Below are 17,548 nucleotides of genomic sequence, written 5' to 3' on the forward strand. Positions count from 1 at the left end.
AGCATAATGTCTTCAAGGTTCCATGCATGTCAAAGCATGGGTCAGAATTTCTTTTTAAGGCTGAATAATATTCCCTTATAGTACAGACCACATTTTGTATATTCATTTAACTGTTGATCATATCATTTGGCTTTAATGGTCACTATTTGCTTTACTATAAATCTTGATGTCTGGTATATATGTCCCTCTTTAGTGCTCTGTTTCAAAATAACGTGGACATTTTTGTTTTTAATTCACAAACTTTGTGCAACATAAGTATCTCTCATTATGATATTTTCAGGCAAAGTTTAGAAGAGAAAAAGTCACATTTGCATGTACAAAACTCAGTTTGGCAGTTTAAACAAATACTCTGGGAAAAGCCTCAAATTTTATTCCAAATACAATTAATTGAGACAAAAACTACATGTTTTAATAGGACTTAATTTTAAAAAGTTACATAAATTTTGATTTTAAAATTTACTACAAATATATAATGAAATCTTAATTATCTTGTATAGAGAGTTATTTGTCAGTCCTTTGAATCTTTCATTCAGAGTATCTTCAGTGCTCTGGGCCAGCCTGGTTTTTGGTGGCGAAAAGCACAAGTCATTCAGAAATGGTTCCTTGTTCACAAAACAGAATTTGCTTGGTGAAATGATACATTTCAAACGGAATTTTCTTATTCCCAGCAACTGTGAGTGTACAGGACGTGTCCTCCAAGGCCCTGCGCTGTGCACACTGCATTTGTACCCTGCATACGTTGACCATGACCTCTCAGTGCTGTCCTTTTCCCTTTCAGTTTTGGCAATGAGGTCCCTCACAGCAACCTGCAGTGTGACACACTACACGACAGAGGGATCAATGCTCTTTTTCCTTCTGCAGGCTTCACAAGAAAAGGTGATAAAGGCAGAAAATGTTCGTCACCACACAAATGTCTAGAAACCGAGAATCTTCTAAATTCTGCTAGAAAACTGCTAGAATCAAAGATCTTTTGGCGATTTTACTTTCTTGAAATAAATTGGTCACTTTTCAGAGAGATGAAAACAGCTTGTGTTGTAGAGTCTTTTTGCTGGCGCACCTGTACTCAGGCTTATTTTGCCAGCCCTGCGGGAGTATTTCTGCCGTATATTCCTCTGAAATGCCAAGGGTCAGGCTTCCAGAGGCACTTTGTTTTCTTTCTTTCTTTCTTTCTTTTTTTTTTTTAACATTTTTTATTGATTTATAAATCATTTTACAATGTTACAACATTTACAATATTTACATTTACAACTCAAATTTCAGTGTAGAGCACAGTTTTTCAATGATACATGAACGTATATATATTCATTGTCACCTTTTTTTCCTCTGTGAGCTACCATAAGATCTTGTGTATATTTCCCTGTGCTATGCAGTATAATCTTGTTTATATATTCTACAATTTTGAAATCCCATCTATCCCTTCCCACCCTCTGCCCCCTGGGCAACCACAAGTTTGTATTCTATGTCTATGAGTCTGTTTCTGTTTTGTATTTATGTTTTTTTTTTTTAGATTCCACATATAAGTGATCTTATATGGCATTTTTCTTTCTCTTTCTGGCTTACTTCACTTAGAATAACATACTCCAGGAGCATCCATATTGCTGCAAATGGCGTTATGTTGTCAGTTTTTATGGCTGAATAGTATTCCATTGTATAAACATACCACCACTTCTTTATCCAGTCATCCGTTGATGGACATTTAGGCTGTCTCCATGTCTTGGCTATTGCAAATAGTGCTGCTATGAACATTGGGGTGCAGGTGTCATCCTGAAGTAGGGTTCCTTCTGGATATAAGCCCAGGAGTGGGATTCCTGGGTCATACGATAAGTCTATTCCTAGTCTTTTGAGGAATCTCCACACTGTTTTCCACAGTGGCTGCACCAAACTGCATTCCCACCAGCAGTGTAGGAGGGTTCCCCTTTCTCCACAGGCTCTCCAGCATTTGTCGTTTGTGGATTTTTGAATGATGGCCATTCTGACTGGTGTGAGGTGATACCTCATTGTAGTTTTTGATTTACATTTATCTGATAATTAGTGATATTGAGCATTTTTTCATGTGCCTATTGATCATTTGTATGCCTTCCTTGGAGAATTGTTTGTTTAGGTCTTTTGCCCATTTTTGGATTGGGTTGTTTGGTTGTTTCTTATTAAGTCATATGAGCTGCTTATATATTCTGAAGATCAAGCCTTTGTCGGTTTCATTTGCAAAGATTTTCTCCCATTCCGTAGGTTGTCTTTTTGTTTTACTTATGGTTTCCTTTGCTGTGCAGAAGCTTGTAAGTTTAATTAGGCCCCATTTGTTTATTCTTCCTTTTATTTCTATTGCTTGGGTAGACTGCCCTAGGAGAATATTTTTGAGATGTATGTCAGGTAATGTTTTGCCTATATTTTCGTCAAGGAGGTTTATTGTATCTTGTCTTGTGTTTAAGTCTTTGATCCATTTTGAGTTCATTTTTGTGTATGGTTTAAGGGAGTGTTCTAGCTTCATTGATTGACATGCTGCTGTCCAGTTTTCCCAACACCATTTGCTGAAGAGACTGTCTTTATTCTATTGTGTATTCTTGTCTCCTTTGTCAAAGATGAGTTGACCAAAAGTTTGTAGGTTCATTTCTGGGCTCTCTATTCTGTTCCATTGGTCTATATGTCTGTTTTTGTACCAATACCATGCTGTCTTGATGACTGTAGCTCTATAGTATTGTCTGAAGTCTGGGAGAGTTATTCCTCCAGCCTCTTTCTTTCTCTTCAGTAATTCTTTGGTAATTCAAGTTCTTTGATGGGTCCATATAAATTCTATTATGATTTGTTGGCACTTTGTTTTCTTGTGGATCATTTAGCCAATTAAAAAGGCCCCAAAAAAACTGGCTTCTTGGTCCATGTCAATCAATTGCTCATTAGTCACAGACACAAAAATTCGGTCATTTTCCTTGAGCTCAAATATTCCACCTTGATAGATAGAATAGAGCCCATATTCCGAATCTTTAGACCAACAGCTATTTCTAGCACTCTTCATCAGCAGTATAGGGTCAGGATAGCTCGTGCATTTGTAAATATATTGTACCATTTGTTTGTTTTTCTTTCTGTTCTCTTCTGTTGCAGCGGTTCCCAAAATTTCTTCAGGTTCTTGAAATCGAAAGTATGTTTGGGAATAGATGTAATAAAACCCTGTTTGATGGATAACCAGCTCTCCATTCCTCAGGTGCAGATTATTCAAGAATGAATGTCCTTTTCTTGATGACTCCCATGAGTTTATTTTTTGGCCCAAAGATTTTTCATTCTTGGAGCCTGAATGAAGTTTTAGAAGGAAGTAGTTAGTTTATAGCAAAGCAAGGAGTTTCCCTATAGCTGTGTCTAGCCAGTTTTTTGGTTAGGATTGTAAAGGAATTCCATCTAATATAGAACTTCTTGCTCCTTCAGTCTTACAAGGATTCTACATCCTAGTCGTATAGAAATCTGGAGGCTCCTGTGTCATTGTGAGCCGTTGGGAGCCCCTTACTTTTTGTACCTCATCTGCCACTTGTGCCACACTTGTCACACTCAGTTCTGAATGGCAGCACAGGGATGCTTCACTCAGTTGGCAATCTTTACTCCTGGGCAGAATTTCTTTCCTAAAGCCCTGCCTCCTTTCCTGTACTGGTGAGCTCAAGTCACCAATGTTGAAGGAAACCAAAAGAGACATATCTATTTCCTGAAGACTAGAGCTCAGAAATTCCTGCTATTCTTTTGAGTCTCTTTGGATCTTTCCTTGGTCTTTCTCAGCAACCCAGAGCCAAAGCAACATCCAAGCAGAAGGCATCTCTAGTCCACAATAAGACTGGATACAACGTTTGGCAAAGAGAGCCCAGATTTCAAGACTTTCAGATCTTTCTATCTTTAAATCCCAAAGACTTTGAATGAAAAGGGGCCCTACTAAAATAGTATATTCCTTTAAACTTTGGGCTCATCTCCATGACTGGTGCAAAATTTAATTTCCAAGAGTTTAAAACAACTATCATATTAGTCGATTAACAGTAAACAGTAATAGTGGAATAATGATCTCACTTGTAGGCAGAACATGTCAATCATTTATAAAACACGAGTTCAGGAATACCATGAAGGCAACTGCACAGGGGAAAAAACAAACAGAAACCAACCAACCAACAAAAAAGCCCAACAATCTTTCCATCCATTAACCGATGCCTGACATTTCTTTAAACCTGGACAAAACAGTTCATGATAGTAAACGCACTACTTAATGTGCACTTACTATGCACCAGCATTTCACATTAATCTTCACTGTTTTACAAGTTAAAGATTATCTCTACTTTGTATATGAAGAAACTAAGCTTGATTTGATTGAGTAATTTGCTCAGAACGTATAACTAAGTCAGGAGGAACTGGGATGCCAATGTGCGTAGTTAGAAAGACCCACGCACTAACTACAGCACTATACGGACACCTGTTCTACAGTTAAAAGTTAGCCTTAATATGTTTGGTTGAATTATTTGAAACTGACATTTCTTGTAAGTGCAAAATGATCAAATCTTGGCAACTTTTTATGATTCAACCTTGTGCCACTAGGCAGGCTTAGTGACTCGTGGGGAAAATAGATAACTCATTTCGAACCTTTGAAGAGGAGAAAATTTTGGTGAAAGTGAAAGAGAGAGAAATTAAAGAAGCACAAAATGTGTGTACGGGAAACTCTAAGACAAAGTTCTCCCAATTTAGGATTTTCTTGAGGCCGGTTATGCCCGGGTAGTAACTGAGCTATTCATTTTACAATCTTGCTTCTGAAAAGAGTCAATCTGAGACCTAGTTCCCTCTGAGCATTTTGTAGACAGTCATATAAACACTTCAGATACAAGTTAAAAGAATAAATTATTTGGAACAAGCCCTTCTTTAAGCCATATATGTATTGTTTTCTCTTACCTATTGCTGAGAATGTGCTTCTTCTCCGATTGGTCCCGGTTATGTGAGCAGCTACCCTCTGAGGACCTTTTTCTCTTTCTAAGTGAGGAATGTTCTGTTGCTTTTCTAAAAAACAAATGACAAAGAATTATCAGCACTTGTCAAACTGCTTCTCAAATACACTGCTGTTCACTGCTTTTGTCAATCAAGCATCGTGATCACACGATGTCGATTAGATGGGTTTTCATAAAACCAAACCTACATTTAAGTACGATGATCAGACTACTTCAGTGTATGTTTAATTTGAAAGTAATTTAGATGGGAAGATTAAGCAGCCACTTAGGCTATAATTTATTAGCACCTCAGAAGTAGGTTCAACTAGAATATAACATATACTACAAATGGTTCAACTGGAATATAACAAAGTGAAGATTCTGGCCCTTTTCCAAAAATTAAAATAAAAATAACAAATATGGACTTGTAATACTCCTCCTGAGTCATCCAAGTGCACAATAACAGGTACTGGCAGATTTCCATTCTGAGTTATATATAGAAACAATCAGAGTGATATCAGCTGGCGTTATCTCAATTATTTTTTCCTCTTTGCTGGCTGCTACCTATTCTCAAGGAGCACTGCTGCTAACAACTGTCCACAGATGCTACCCAAACTGGGATCCAAGAGTCATCGCCCCTGTATCCCAAAAGGAACATGAAATGACATAATTGTCATGATGAGCATAGATGAGCATATAAGTCACTGATTCATTAGATCATAATAAACTAACATTTTTCAACCACCATCCAAGAATACAAATTCAACAAACTACTCTTTAAAAAAATCAGCTCACACTTCCTAGGACGCTTCCGTTGGCCATTAAGATTAATTATATGCTTTCATCAAGCAAATATGGCCAGGGACAAGGCATTGCCCTAGAGGGGCTTCAAAGATTAATCACTGATTACAATGAATGAGTCCTCAACAGACTTACAGTTTTTAGGGACGATATAAATTAGAAAATGAAATTTTACCTATGAGAAATAGAAATAAAGGGTGATGAGTGTTCAGGGAGGGAAAGGTTCCTATTGGTTGGAGAGCTGAGGTCAGGGGAGGGTTTGTACTAAGACCCTTTCATCCACTTACTCCAGCAAATCAAAGTGCCCATCACATCTGTGCCAGTACTCTTCTAGGACCATGGAGAAAGAATTATAAACAAACAAATGCAAGGAAGCATCTGAAGTGCAGAATAATTATCTGAATAGGGGGAGGATGGGAAGGCTTGGGGCCTGACAGAGAAGGGCATTCCCAGAAATCTAGAACAATGTCCCCGAGGCAGGATGCACAGAGCATCTCTGGGGCAAGGCATCAGAGGAGTTCAGTTTCAGGCTTGAATAAGGAGTTAAACTACAGAGGATTTGCATGTTAGGCTAAGAGATTTGGATTTTACAGACATGGGAGATTCTGGAAGGTTTTAAACAGGGAAGCAAAAAGATATACTAAATTGACTCGTAGTAAGGTTTGACGGATAGAAAGTGAGACGGCTGGAGACTGGCAAGTTATCAGACAATTATAATTGATCAGGACTGAGAACAGGAAACTTTAATCTAGCCTAGTCGAAGAAGAAACTGAAAGGGGGTGATAAAATTCCACAGGGACAGAAATGAATGGGAATGAGAATTTCTCTATCTGCCTGGAATTGTTCACTTATTTAGGATAAGTGGGCATTTGTACGACACTGAAGACCAAACACACCACGGGGATGTACAATTACATGTTACTCTCATGATGCCCAGCTTTCAAGGTTGATGTGTCCATTTACTTTTAACCTCCATTGTTAAATAATTCATAATGCCTTGACTGCTCCTAGATCTTAACACTCTGTTTTAAAATATTCAACAACAGAATTCAATTATAAAAATCTCGCATTTGAGGTCATTGAAAGGATATGGGAGAGACTAGATTTAAAAGCAAATTCTAAAGAGAGGAAATTTCCTACTGAGTATGGCAAACACTTCCTGGAAAAGAAGCCTTTGAATGTGTATATTTGGGTGTCACGGATACTTCTTGGTATACTGAGGAGTATATGATTTCTACATCCCACTGGGATGAATACAAAAGAATATTTTCCTTCCAACACTGAAAATAGTACATATTTCTACTGTAGAGCATGGATCTGGAGTTCCTCATTAGGTGAGATGGAGTGTTTGACACTCCAGCTACTGCCTCTGCCTACAAGTAAATGACCAGAAAGAATGCCTGGACCCGGGAGAAGGTCTTGGCTTCATATTGAATAAAGTCTATTTAATAAAAGATGGTGGGGGTATCAAGTACGAGGGAGTTTTTTGTATTGGAAAAGGATAACTGAAAATTAGGAAGACATCATTAATGAAATATATGTTTAAAAAAACTGTTTCTCTTTTGCCAGGCTAGTGTGCCCCAGGACTGTATGTCTCTGGTACATGCATTTGGGCCCAAACGACCATGAGTATGGGAAAATGGGGCTATGATGAGCCAAATGCAAAGAAACAGCAGATTGAATTCATCTATTTACTTACATATTGATTCAAAATATAGGCATTAAGCAATTTCTGTGTAGACAGAGATGGTGGTGGCACACTATTAATGCACTTCCACTGAATTTGTGTGCTTCAAAATGGTTAATGGTATGTAGTGTGAATTCTTCTCAATCAAAATACACACAGATATGTGTTCACCAAAGACGGTGCAGGTAAGGTCCCGGGGGTAAAAGAGAATCTACTAGGCTGGAGGCATAGAGTTAAGTCTAGGTACAGAGAGGTGAGAGAAATAGCCATGTTTTCTGTCTTTGTGAATCTTCAGTAGCGAATCAGCAAACAGACTGAAAAAAAAAAAGAAAGGAAATGAACAAGACGAGTGTGACAGCAACAAGGGGCAGGGGATCTTACTTAGAATGTTGGCTAGGGAAGTGCTCTCCGAAGAGGTGACAAGTAGGTGATGAGGATGGAGGATGAGAAGGAGCTGGTTATGGAAGAAGCCAGGTGGAGGGCCGCGAAGCCAGCCTGGGCAAAAACACTGAAGGGGGCTGACGACCACACACAGGCAGGTGGCTGAGGTGGGGGGAACACAGCATGAGAATTTCGAGTGGGTAGAGGACTGTTTGGAAAGAGATGATGGAGTAAGATGCTTTTGCATAAAGAAATGCTTGGAGCCTAAGTGTGGTCAGAAGCAGAGACGATGGGCAACTTTGGTGCCCTTAATTTTTTCCAGCTACATTCCAGAAAGGATTTAGATGTATTATTTACTACATGTTCAAAGGCAAAAAATAAATAATTAAGGAATTGAGGTGAAGGGAAAAATCCACATTGGAAAAGTAAAATTCAGGTGAAATCAAGTTCAGACCATAGGTGGGCCACAGATTCGGTTCTCAGCTTTCTAGCTGCCAAAGGGAAAAGGAAAATAGAATCAAGTAGCTTGTGACACTGAGCAGCGGCTGGAGGTGGGATGAGTGGATGGGAGGTTGATAGTAGAAAATTAAAATAACAAACAAAAAATACTACCTGGAATTGTAGGAATGGTTTCCTCATAGGTTCTCAAAATCATCTGCAAATAGTATTGAATAAAGCTTGTTAATTTCCCTAAAAATTTAAGCTGACTACAGATTGTCTATGACTCTTCTTGCTGACACCTGACAGGAAATTTCTACGAAAGATATCAATCTAGGCAGCTTTAAGTTGTTCAAGCATAGGTTGGTGTTGGGTAGGATGGGAGCTGGGCTGAACACAAGGCAGCTGTCCCTACGTGGTGATCAAAGGGTGGTCCTCTGTCTGAGAGAGTTCTGTCTCCGGATGACGTCTACAAAAGGCCACACCTGAAGCAGCACAGGAGGAAGGAGTCATCCTTCTCCAAGTTAGGTCACCCTAATGTTTCCCAGGCCTCCTGGGGCTGAAGGATGTGGCGGCCACGTGACCTCACTTTCTGTGTATGTGTCTGCATGCATGTGTATGTAAGTGCATTGTGTGTGTCTGCGTGCATGTGTGTGTATAAGTGTGCTGTGTGTGTCTGCATTCACGTGTGTGTGTAAGTGAGCTGTGTAATAGAGTCCAGGGGCTTTAAATTATTGGACAGACCCAAGACTCAAGGGGTAAAGCACCCCCCCCCACCAGGACGCCCACAGACATTCACAGCCCTTCCAGCAGTTTCCTGGTAGCACCATGTCACTCTCTCATTTCTGAGAATGTGGCTGAGACCTTCTTAACATAAAAGTATATTTTCAAATTCCCATATCTTACTAAACACATCGTATCACTCTTTTGTGATAACCAGTGGGGGAAACCAGTAAGAAAGAGTGAAATCGAGGCTTTCTGTTATGTGAGAAGACCCTGATGTGGCTCACCGTGGCTTTATACTCCCCTCCACTCAGTTCTGTCAGCCCTGGGGCTTGGCCCATCCCTGCCCACACCTTTCCGGCACTTTTGGTAACAGCACAACTGCCAGAAATTCCCTTCCTCTCTGCTCTTGCCCCAGACCAGAGGCCTTTGTTCTTCCCCGTCTCTGGCTCTGACGCCAGATAGCAGGGCCGGGGGTGCTGGGCGGCTGCCTGCAGTGCAGTGGGCACCGGTGTGCGGGGAGGGGAAGGGGGAGCAAGAGGCAGCCTCTGCACACGCACTCTCTCTCCCCCTTGTCTTGGACGGGAAGAAGGCAGGAAGAACGAGGAGCAGGAAAGGGAAGAGGAAAACCCCTGCAGGGTGGAGGCAGAATAAAAGGCTGATCACAGAAAAATCAGATAGCCTGGATTCAAATCTGCTCATTGTTAGCCCTGGGAAACTTCCCTCAAGTGACTTTAACTGATGTGAACTTTAATTTCTCCATTTATTATTATTATTTTTTAAAAGAAGTGAGGAATGATTCCTTCCTCACAAAGCTGAGGATTAAAGGAGAGAATACACATAATGGGCACAGGAGGTTTGCTGGAAATTGTTCAATTCGTGGTGCCTGCAAAAGTGGGGAACTCTTCTCCCCTCCACACTCTCACCCGCCCCGGGTGTCCCGTGCTCTCTTCTCTAGTTAGTGGCTGATGTGAGGGTGAGAGGGAGGGGGAATGGGAGGGAGGCAGGACAAGACACGTGACGCCCAGCCCAACCCCCTGCTTCTACCTCCCCACTCCCCGCCCCAGCCTCAGCCCCGTCCTCAGCCTCCGGATTTCTGCCATAGCCCTGACTTTCTCTCCTCTGCCACCCGTGGGTTTGCCAGCCCCTCTGACCCTAGGGTCTCTGGGGTCCCGTTCCTCAGGACCCTTCCCCTCGGCCCGGGTCTTTCCTGGTGCTCGGCTCTTGGGGCGAAGGAGCCCCAGCGGCTCCAGCATGTCTCCTGTACTGCCGGCGCCCCACCCACACTTCCAGGGCAGCTGCAGAGCAGCTGTGCTTCGAGGACACCCAGGTGGAAGTCTGAGTTCATTTCTCATAGAGGCAGTACCACGGGTGACTCTGGGCTTTTGCTATGAGGACTTTTTAGCCTAATCCCAAACACTGTTTCTATGCAAAGGCACACAGAGCACCAGACAATAGACTTACAATCACCTCTTTAAAAACACATCCTCCCCCTACCCTGGGAATGTCCCCAGTAATTTTTAAACAATGATGGTGCATTATAGTTTATAGGCTTTTTCCACATCTGTGTTCTCAACTGACCTTTCCTGATAGGTAGAAGCAGCCTGAGAGAAGAAACTCTATTTGGCATGCCACATTGCTGGAAGTAAAACTAAGTCATCACATTTAGGGAAATAAACGGCTAGGTAACATAAAGCTTCTGCCAGAGATCCTATTTAAGCAACTTTCACAAGCAGGTGATAATATTGTGTAATTTGTCATTTACTAACTGTCAATTGAGATGTCATCGCCTTCAGTTTCTCAAAGTATCTCTTTCTTCCCTCTTCCTTTCCTCTTTCTTCATCTCTATATGCATACAAAAATACAGACTTAATTCCAGAGATCAACAATGTGGGAAGAATATAAAACATCATTATTTGGTTTCTTTTGTTTTCTGACTTAGAAAAAAATTAGACACCCTTTATTGTCATGTGACCTTGAAGACATTACTCTGTCTGTGCCTCAGTTTCCACAATGTATGATGAAAAGTTTAGATTAGAGAAGAAGCCTTCTGGAGAAGAGGAATAAACTCTAGACCAGGACCCACTGTTGGGTGCTGTTCCATCTGTCCCTAGTTCTGTGAATTTGGGGAAAAATCACTTAAAAGCTCAGGGCTCCAGTTTCCTCCTTTGAAGTTTAGATTTGAAGATCTTAAATATTGCTTCTCCTCCAGCCTTCTATATGTGTCTGCTCGTGAAGTGAGCCGGTGGTTCACCTACCTTTCTGATAAACTGACGGAGCTGCCACTTGACTTGCCAGCAGGGGTTGATCATGCTCTCTTCATCACTGGGGTCCCAAGAACTGTCATCTTCTTTTAAGAAGCAACCTATGCCACTTTTGGAGTACTTGTCCTGTATCTGTGTTGAGGTGAATATAACACAGTATTACACACAAGTGCTTTTTATTTTTCTTTATGTAGAAGTTAAAATAACAGAAACTGATGACAGATTCAGAGGAGCTTAGCACCTTGGATAAGCTCATGGCTTGAAGGAAAAACAAGCATGCTGTCCTTTGCCCTTTGAATACAAAAAAGCAGTTGGAAGAGGGGAGGGTATGGCTCAAGTGGTAGGGTGCATGCCTAGCATACACGAGGTCCTGGGCTCGATCCCCACTACCACCTCCTCCAAAAATTAATGAATAAATAAGCCTAATTACCTCCCCCCTCCCCAAAAAGCAAAAACAAATTAAGAAAACGCAAGCAGTTGGATATGGTGGAGAGGAAACAGATGTGGGCCAGGCATCATGTGTCACAATGCCCTTCACTGCCCCTGCCTGTGAATATCTGTGTATTCTCAACACATTGCTTCTTCTCCTCCACGTCTCTTCTTCGTTTGCGTTTTGAGCTGGTTCACTGTGGTCATCTTTGAGGTCCCTTCCATTTCTGACATAGTGTGAATCCCATTCTACAGCTGGAAACCCACCTAAGTACAAAGGAGGCAGCAGAGTCTGTTTAAATTCCAGGATCCCAATAAAAAAATTAGCCAAACCCTTTGAGGGTACAGATTATGTTCTGTCTCTTGATCTGAGCTTTGGCTGTCTGAGTAGATTCTAGTTATTGCAATTTCTTCTCCTCTGGATGGCAGAATCCAGACCACACTAACGCTAGGAATTTGAATGTTGCCCAATTAAATGTCCACACCAGCTAGGGATTTACTTGCAGAGACTTGAAACACCACTTGAGGTTTCCTCCCTCCTTCTGATCGAGCGAACATTTACAATGGCCAGATCCTTGTCAACAAACTGTGCTTAGTGTTACACACACCCCACCCCCACCCCTAAAACCATCCAGAAAACTTCAGGATGACAACCGATTCATCTCACACAGAAAAACAGGATGTCTGTGCAAGGTCAGATAGGCTTTTTTTTTTTTCCTGTTTTCATTTTTAAAACTAGGATTCAGGAGCTGTTATTTCCCTATACAAATCTACTGAAATGCATTTCTTTGGGGAAACAAATGGGGAAAGAGCCATTTTTATCTGTTACGTGAATTTAGGGGACCCAAAAGCTTGAAGAAGGATCAAACTTAATGATGATCTGCTCCTTCCCATAGAAGGACAATCTCATTCCAAGTCAAAACAACTCAGCTGTTTATGAGAGGTTTCAGCTGTCCTGATGTGGGTTTGATGTCGGCCACGTACCCTTTGGACATTTGATCAGGTCTCTAAAGTGTCAAAGTGTCAAACCGGAGTTAATTCATTCCTTCCCCACACTCTGGCATAGAACATTCATTTACATGTAAATAAATGTTTATTTTCTTCCCTTTATAAATTACAAGAGTAAAACATTTGCGTAGTAGAGGTAGTGAGGGTGACAGCTGGGGCCACCTGAGGTGAGAGGACCTGCGAAGACATTAAACACCACTCCTTTGTCCCTACCCACCCCCATGGTCTTCTACTGTAGATGCCAGTTTTCATCTGCAAATTATATGGGAGCTTAAAATCCTTTCCAAGGAAGGAACTCAATTTAGAAGTTGAAGAACATGTCTAGCAAACTTGGGGAAGGACCAGAGGGGAAGAGCTGGATTTAGCTAAAAGGCCTGAGGGTAGTTCTAGGAAGAACTGGTCATGGTCCTGGTTACACATGGTCCTAGCCAGGATAGGGTGTGCCTTGGCCAGGCACTGATTTGATGAAACTGAATAAACAGACTTTAGTGTTTTGGTAACCTGTTGGGACAAGACAAAGTACGTGAGACAGAAGGGAGGGAACAACTTGCCTTCTTACTTCCCAGCAGTTGAACGCTGTCTCAACATGAACCGGGTTAGTGCCTGAGAGGCCAGGCCAGGGGCAGGGCAAGGCAGGGTTGAGAGGAGCTGGGATGAGGAGGTCATGGTAGCCAGCAGTCCCCTGTGAAGTGGAGTTTGAGAGGGTGGAAGTGAGCAGGGGCCAACGCAGGTCAAAGGCTGACCTTGATATTCTCTGGGAGTTTTCCAGAAACACTTTCAGGAGGTGGGAGGGAGAACCTTGAAAACTCAGTAAGGTCCTAGGTATACATGGCAGGGTGTCTGACAAGCCAGTATGACTCCACTGTTACCCCAGATTTAATGAAGCCTAGAAGCACTGAGGATACATAGGCAGCCTGGAAAATACAGGAAGTTAGAGAATACTTTCCTAAAAGTACAGACAAAACCCGTGATTCCCCCTTATTCCACCTCCTTGGAATCACCCTTGGGATGATCTCTCTTGTTCACAGGGTTGAGGTCAGACTGTGTGGGAAATTCTGGAGAGTTATTTTCTCTTAAGGCTATATTAAAATGTCATGTGCTTTAGGTCTGTATGAAAAATCACATAGATAGCATAGGTACTGTTACACTGTTCACAGTAGAAAATTTATGAAACATAGAAAAATAAAAAAGGAAGAAAAGGCCCCTAGGTAGAGATCACAACGTGTCTCCTCCTAGACATTTTTATGCTTCTGTATTGATTTCTGAACCACAGAAGGCCCCAGCTGCCCGACATGTTTCACATTTGGTAGTTTCCTCTGCAGACCCTGGCGAATGCAGGTGACTGACGCATGTGTGAGGGATGCAGTGGTTATTCTGAGAATAATTAATGATGATTCCTATGATGTGTCTCTCTCACCCTTTTCTTTCCACCTCGAAGTGTGAATGTCCTACAGCACAGCTCAGGCTGGGGCTCTTCTCTTGCTAACCACATCTGAGAGGTGGCAGCAGGGGGATGTGTGTGCTATTTTTATTTGCACACATCTAGAAGGAGGGACAGCCCCGAGCTATTGCACTGGGTGCCTGCTCTTCTGTTCCAGAAGCCCTTGGTTCTGAGAAGTGGATTTCCAGTGTTTTTGCGGCCATGGCAAACACGGTGGTTGTCTAGGCCAGGGCCAGCCACGCCTTGGCAGTGCTTGAGGTTGGCAGGGTGGATGTGGCTGGCTCAGAGACACGCTCTGCTGCCCAGACATTATTAGTCTCTAGCAAATTATTTTCTGCAAACCACAAATAGCATAAAGGATCATTTATGGATACCAGTGGATAAGGGTTTCTTTCTTTTTCTTCCCTGTCTATGATGCCACAGTGATAGGCAGTCCCCTTGTCATAAACTTTCTCAGAGAGACAGACTTCAGAGACTGAATGCATATTTACTGTTCATGCTTGCTGGTTTACAGGCTTAATTGTGAGGATCCAGTCCAACATCCCTCAGCCCTGCTCAACCCACACTCCCTACAATCTTTGACCTCTTCTTCTTCTGCAAGTTTTCACTAGCCAAAGTGGAACTTGTGATCTGTCTCAAGAAATTAATGTTTGTGTTGAATATGCTTTTCCAAACTCTACAGTTACCCAAAGAGATTCAGACTCATTTTCCTTTGCAAAAGTCCCTGATGAAGAGGGTCAAAACTTCAAGAGACTTCTCAATGCTAGTTACAATGGTGACAACTTATTAAGCACCTATTTAATGCAGGTTCAAAATTGGGCTTTACCTTTTACCAGCTTTGTAATCTTGGACAAGTCCCCTAACTTCCCTGAGCCTTAGTTTGTTCATCTGTAAAGTGGGGTAACTATATTTAGAGAATTGTCATGAGGAAGAAATAGGGCAATACTTTGAAAGTTTCTGAAACATAGTATTTACTCAATATCTGCTAATTCTCTAATACTTTCAATGAATTCTTCTGCATGTCTATACAGTAGTGTACACATATATAAACACGCAATCAGGAAAAATGTGTGCAGATAGGGAGATGTTAAGCTTTATTTGAAATCTCCATTTCTATAGTATAGTTAAAAAAACTTAATCATATACATGGACAATTCCATGACTTAGATCAGTAGAAAACCAGTTGATTCAGTCTTAAAATGAGGCCAATTTTAATGTGAGCAAATTAGGGGAACCTCTTGTATATGGAGACACAGACTTACTCTCTTTATACTGCAAAGTTAACAAAGCTTAGGACATGATGGCTCCAAATTGGTAAACACAGCAGCATTCCAGTCTCTCCTGCAGACTCTGAACTAAAGACATGATTATAGTGACATGGATTTTTTTTTCTTACAAATATATGGGCTCTTCAAAATTGCTCTATAACAAAGCTGACTCTACTGGTCATCGAAGGTAGTGATCATTTTCATAATTACTTGTGAACAAAAGTCTACATCATTCATTTCCAAAGAAAATCCCCAACTGAGAGCCAAGTTTATACTCCACAGGATATACAAACTGCATTTCCTTTACAGAAACACTCTATTTGTGCACAATTTGTATTTGTCCAAGACCCTCAGCCTTTCTGGCCAGCTGACAGATTGGATGCTGCCTTGTCACAATGCAGCAGGGAGCTGTGTTCATCACAAAGTGGAAACAGGTTAACCCTATGGACACCCGGCTGTGATGGGAACAGCATTACCTAGGTGCTGAAGACCTGGGTCCAGCTCTGCTTCCAAGTTCTCCCTGAGCTTGACAAGTCATTCTCTGGCAGTGTCTCTAGTCTCCTCATCAACAAAATGAGGGTGTCAGAGTTCCTTGCAGCTCAGAGTTCCCTACTATATAATATACAACTAGTTAAAATAAAAACAAAAAGCCAAAAACTGAGTTGGCTTATTTTCAATATTTTGCATTCAAAATCCACTGAGATTAGCCACATCTGGAACACAAAGCAGCACTGTTACAAGTGGTTTAGAGCCTGGCTTTGGATTAAGCCTCAACTCTACCCTACCCCTGTGTACTAGCAGTACCACCACGTTTGTGAAGGTTGGTTATTCATTCAAGAAACGTTTAATGAACACCTCCTAGGTGGGAGCCACATGCTAGCACCTAGAGGTTTCACAGTAAGCAAAAGCAGACACAGTCCTGCCCTGATGCAGCTCCTCTCACCCAGAGAATTTGAGTCGAGAGCTATAAAAAGCATTAAGCAGAAAACACTCAACAAACGGCAGCAGTTGCTAATATTAAAACAGACTTGGACTTCTGGAAACAAGAAAAACTAGCTCAGGAGTTTGGTGCCTGCATCCGCTGGTAACTGTGGGGCCAGTTTTGTCACTGCACTTGGTCCACGCAATCCCTTCAACTCCCCCTTCTGTAAAGTTCTCAGTAATAACATGCATTAGCAGTTAGGGTCCCCAGGCAGAGAAATCGAGCCGTCTCCTCCTCTGTAAAATCTTCACAGAGAAGACGACAGAGAGGCAAGGAAGCGGAGGGCTGCTGAGAGCCTCTGTCAGGGGCCGCGTGCCTGGTACTGACCTGCTTCAGCTCGTTGGTGAAGTACATGCAGGTTATGGCCACACAGAGGAACTGCAGGAACACGGTGATGATCAGCAGCACGCAGGTCCGCCCAGGACTGGAGCCCCCCGGAGCCTGCACCAAGGCCATTGTCCCGTCAGGGCCTGACTGCTGCAGAGCCAGCCAGGCAGCAGGTTATGTCTCGAGGTGACGGAAGAAGTGGGTGGGGCGGGGAGCCGAAGTTCAGTCTACTAGGAAAGAAGAAAGTGAAACTGAAAGCTATGCAGACAAACAGGGAGAGAAAAATCCATATGGGCGAGACAGAGATTGGAATTATGCAAGCCTGGGAACCCCTAACCACTAGCAGCCAGCAAGCAAGAGAGAAGGGAGGGTTCCACTACAGGTTTCTGGGGAGCAGCGCCCCACTGTGTGTGGCAGACAACGGGCTGGACATGGTAGCAATCTTCACTGCTACTGGGGGAAGAGGCGCCTACCTTTTACAGGGGCATTGATGTCAGGGGGGCTCAGCAATTAGCAGGGACTAATTAAGCCACATAATTAAGAGGATTGGGTTCTCATGTGAGTGAAGCAGGGACTGACCAAGCAGTGGGTAGAGAGAGCAAGAGGGCAGCCACCTGGAGGGGCCTGGCCATTCAGCAGTAGATACTCATAGTAAAATGGAATATGAAGTATTTCACCCTTACCTGTCCATGAATTACCCTTTTCTCCAACTCCATTATTAACAGTTTTTAATGTATCTTTCCGCTGAAACTCCGTGCATTTAAATATTACATGTAAAATATTTATCTCATGTACATGACAGACAAAAATGGTCACATACTCTGTACATAATTCTGCACCTTGTTTTTATCCATGCCTATGTCTT

The 17,548-nt window shown here is 42.1% G+C and overlaps 1 protein-coding gene across 1 annotated transcript; it reads right to left on the reverse strand.

Moving 5' to 3' along the window:
* Window positions 1–348: 348 nt before the first annotated feature.
* TNFSF10 (TNF superfamily member 10) lies at window positions 349–16,927 on the reverse strand. Its single transcript, XM_006200797.4, has 5 exons — window positions 16,684–16,927; window positions 11,223–11,360; window positions 8,416–8,458; window positions 4,903–5,007; window positions 349–3,279 (listed from the first exon to the last, which is right to left on the reverse strand). The coding sequence occupies exons 1-5, from the start codon at window positions 16,810–16,812 to the stop codon at window positions 2,828–2,830; spliced, it is 867 nt and encodes a 288-aa protein (XP_006200859.2). The 5' UTR covers window positions 16,813–16,927; the 3' UTR covers window positions 349–2,827.
* Between the last annotated feature and the right edge of the window lie 621 nt (window positions 16,928–17,548).

Source organism: Vicugna pacos, chromosome 1 (assembly GCF_048564905.1).
Source record: "Vicugna pacos chromosome 1, VicPac4, whole genome shotgun sequence".
Taxonomy (NCBI): Eukaryota; Metazoa; Chordata; class Mammalia; order Artiodactyla; family Camelidae; genus Vicugna; species Vicugna pacos.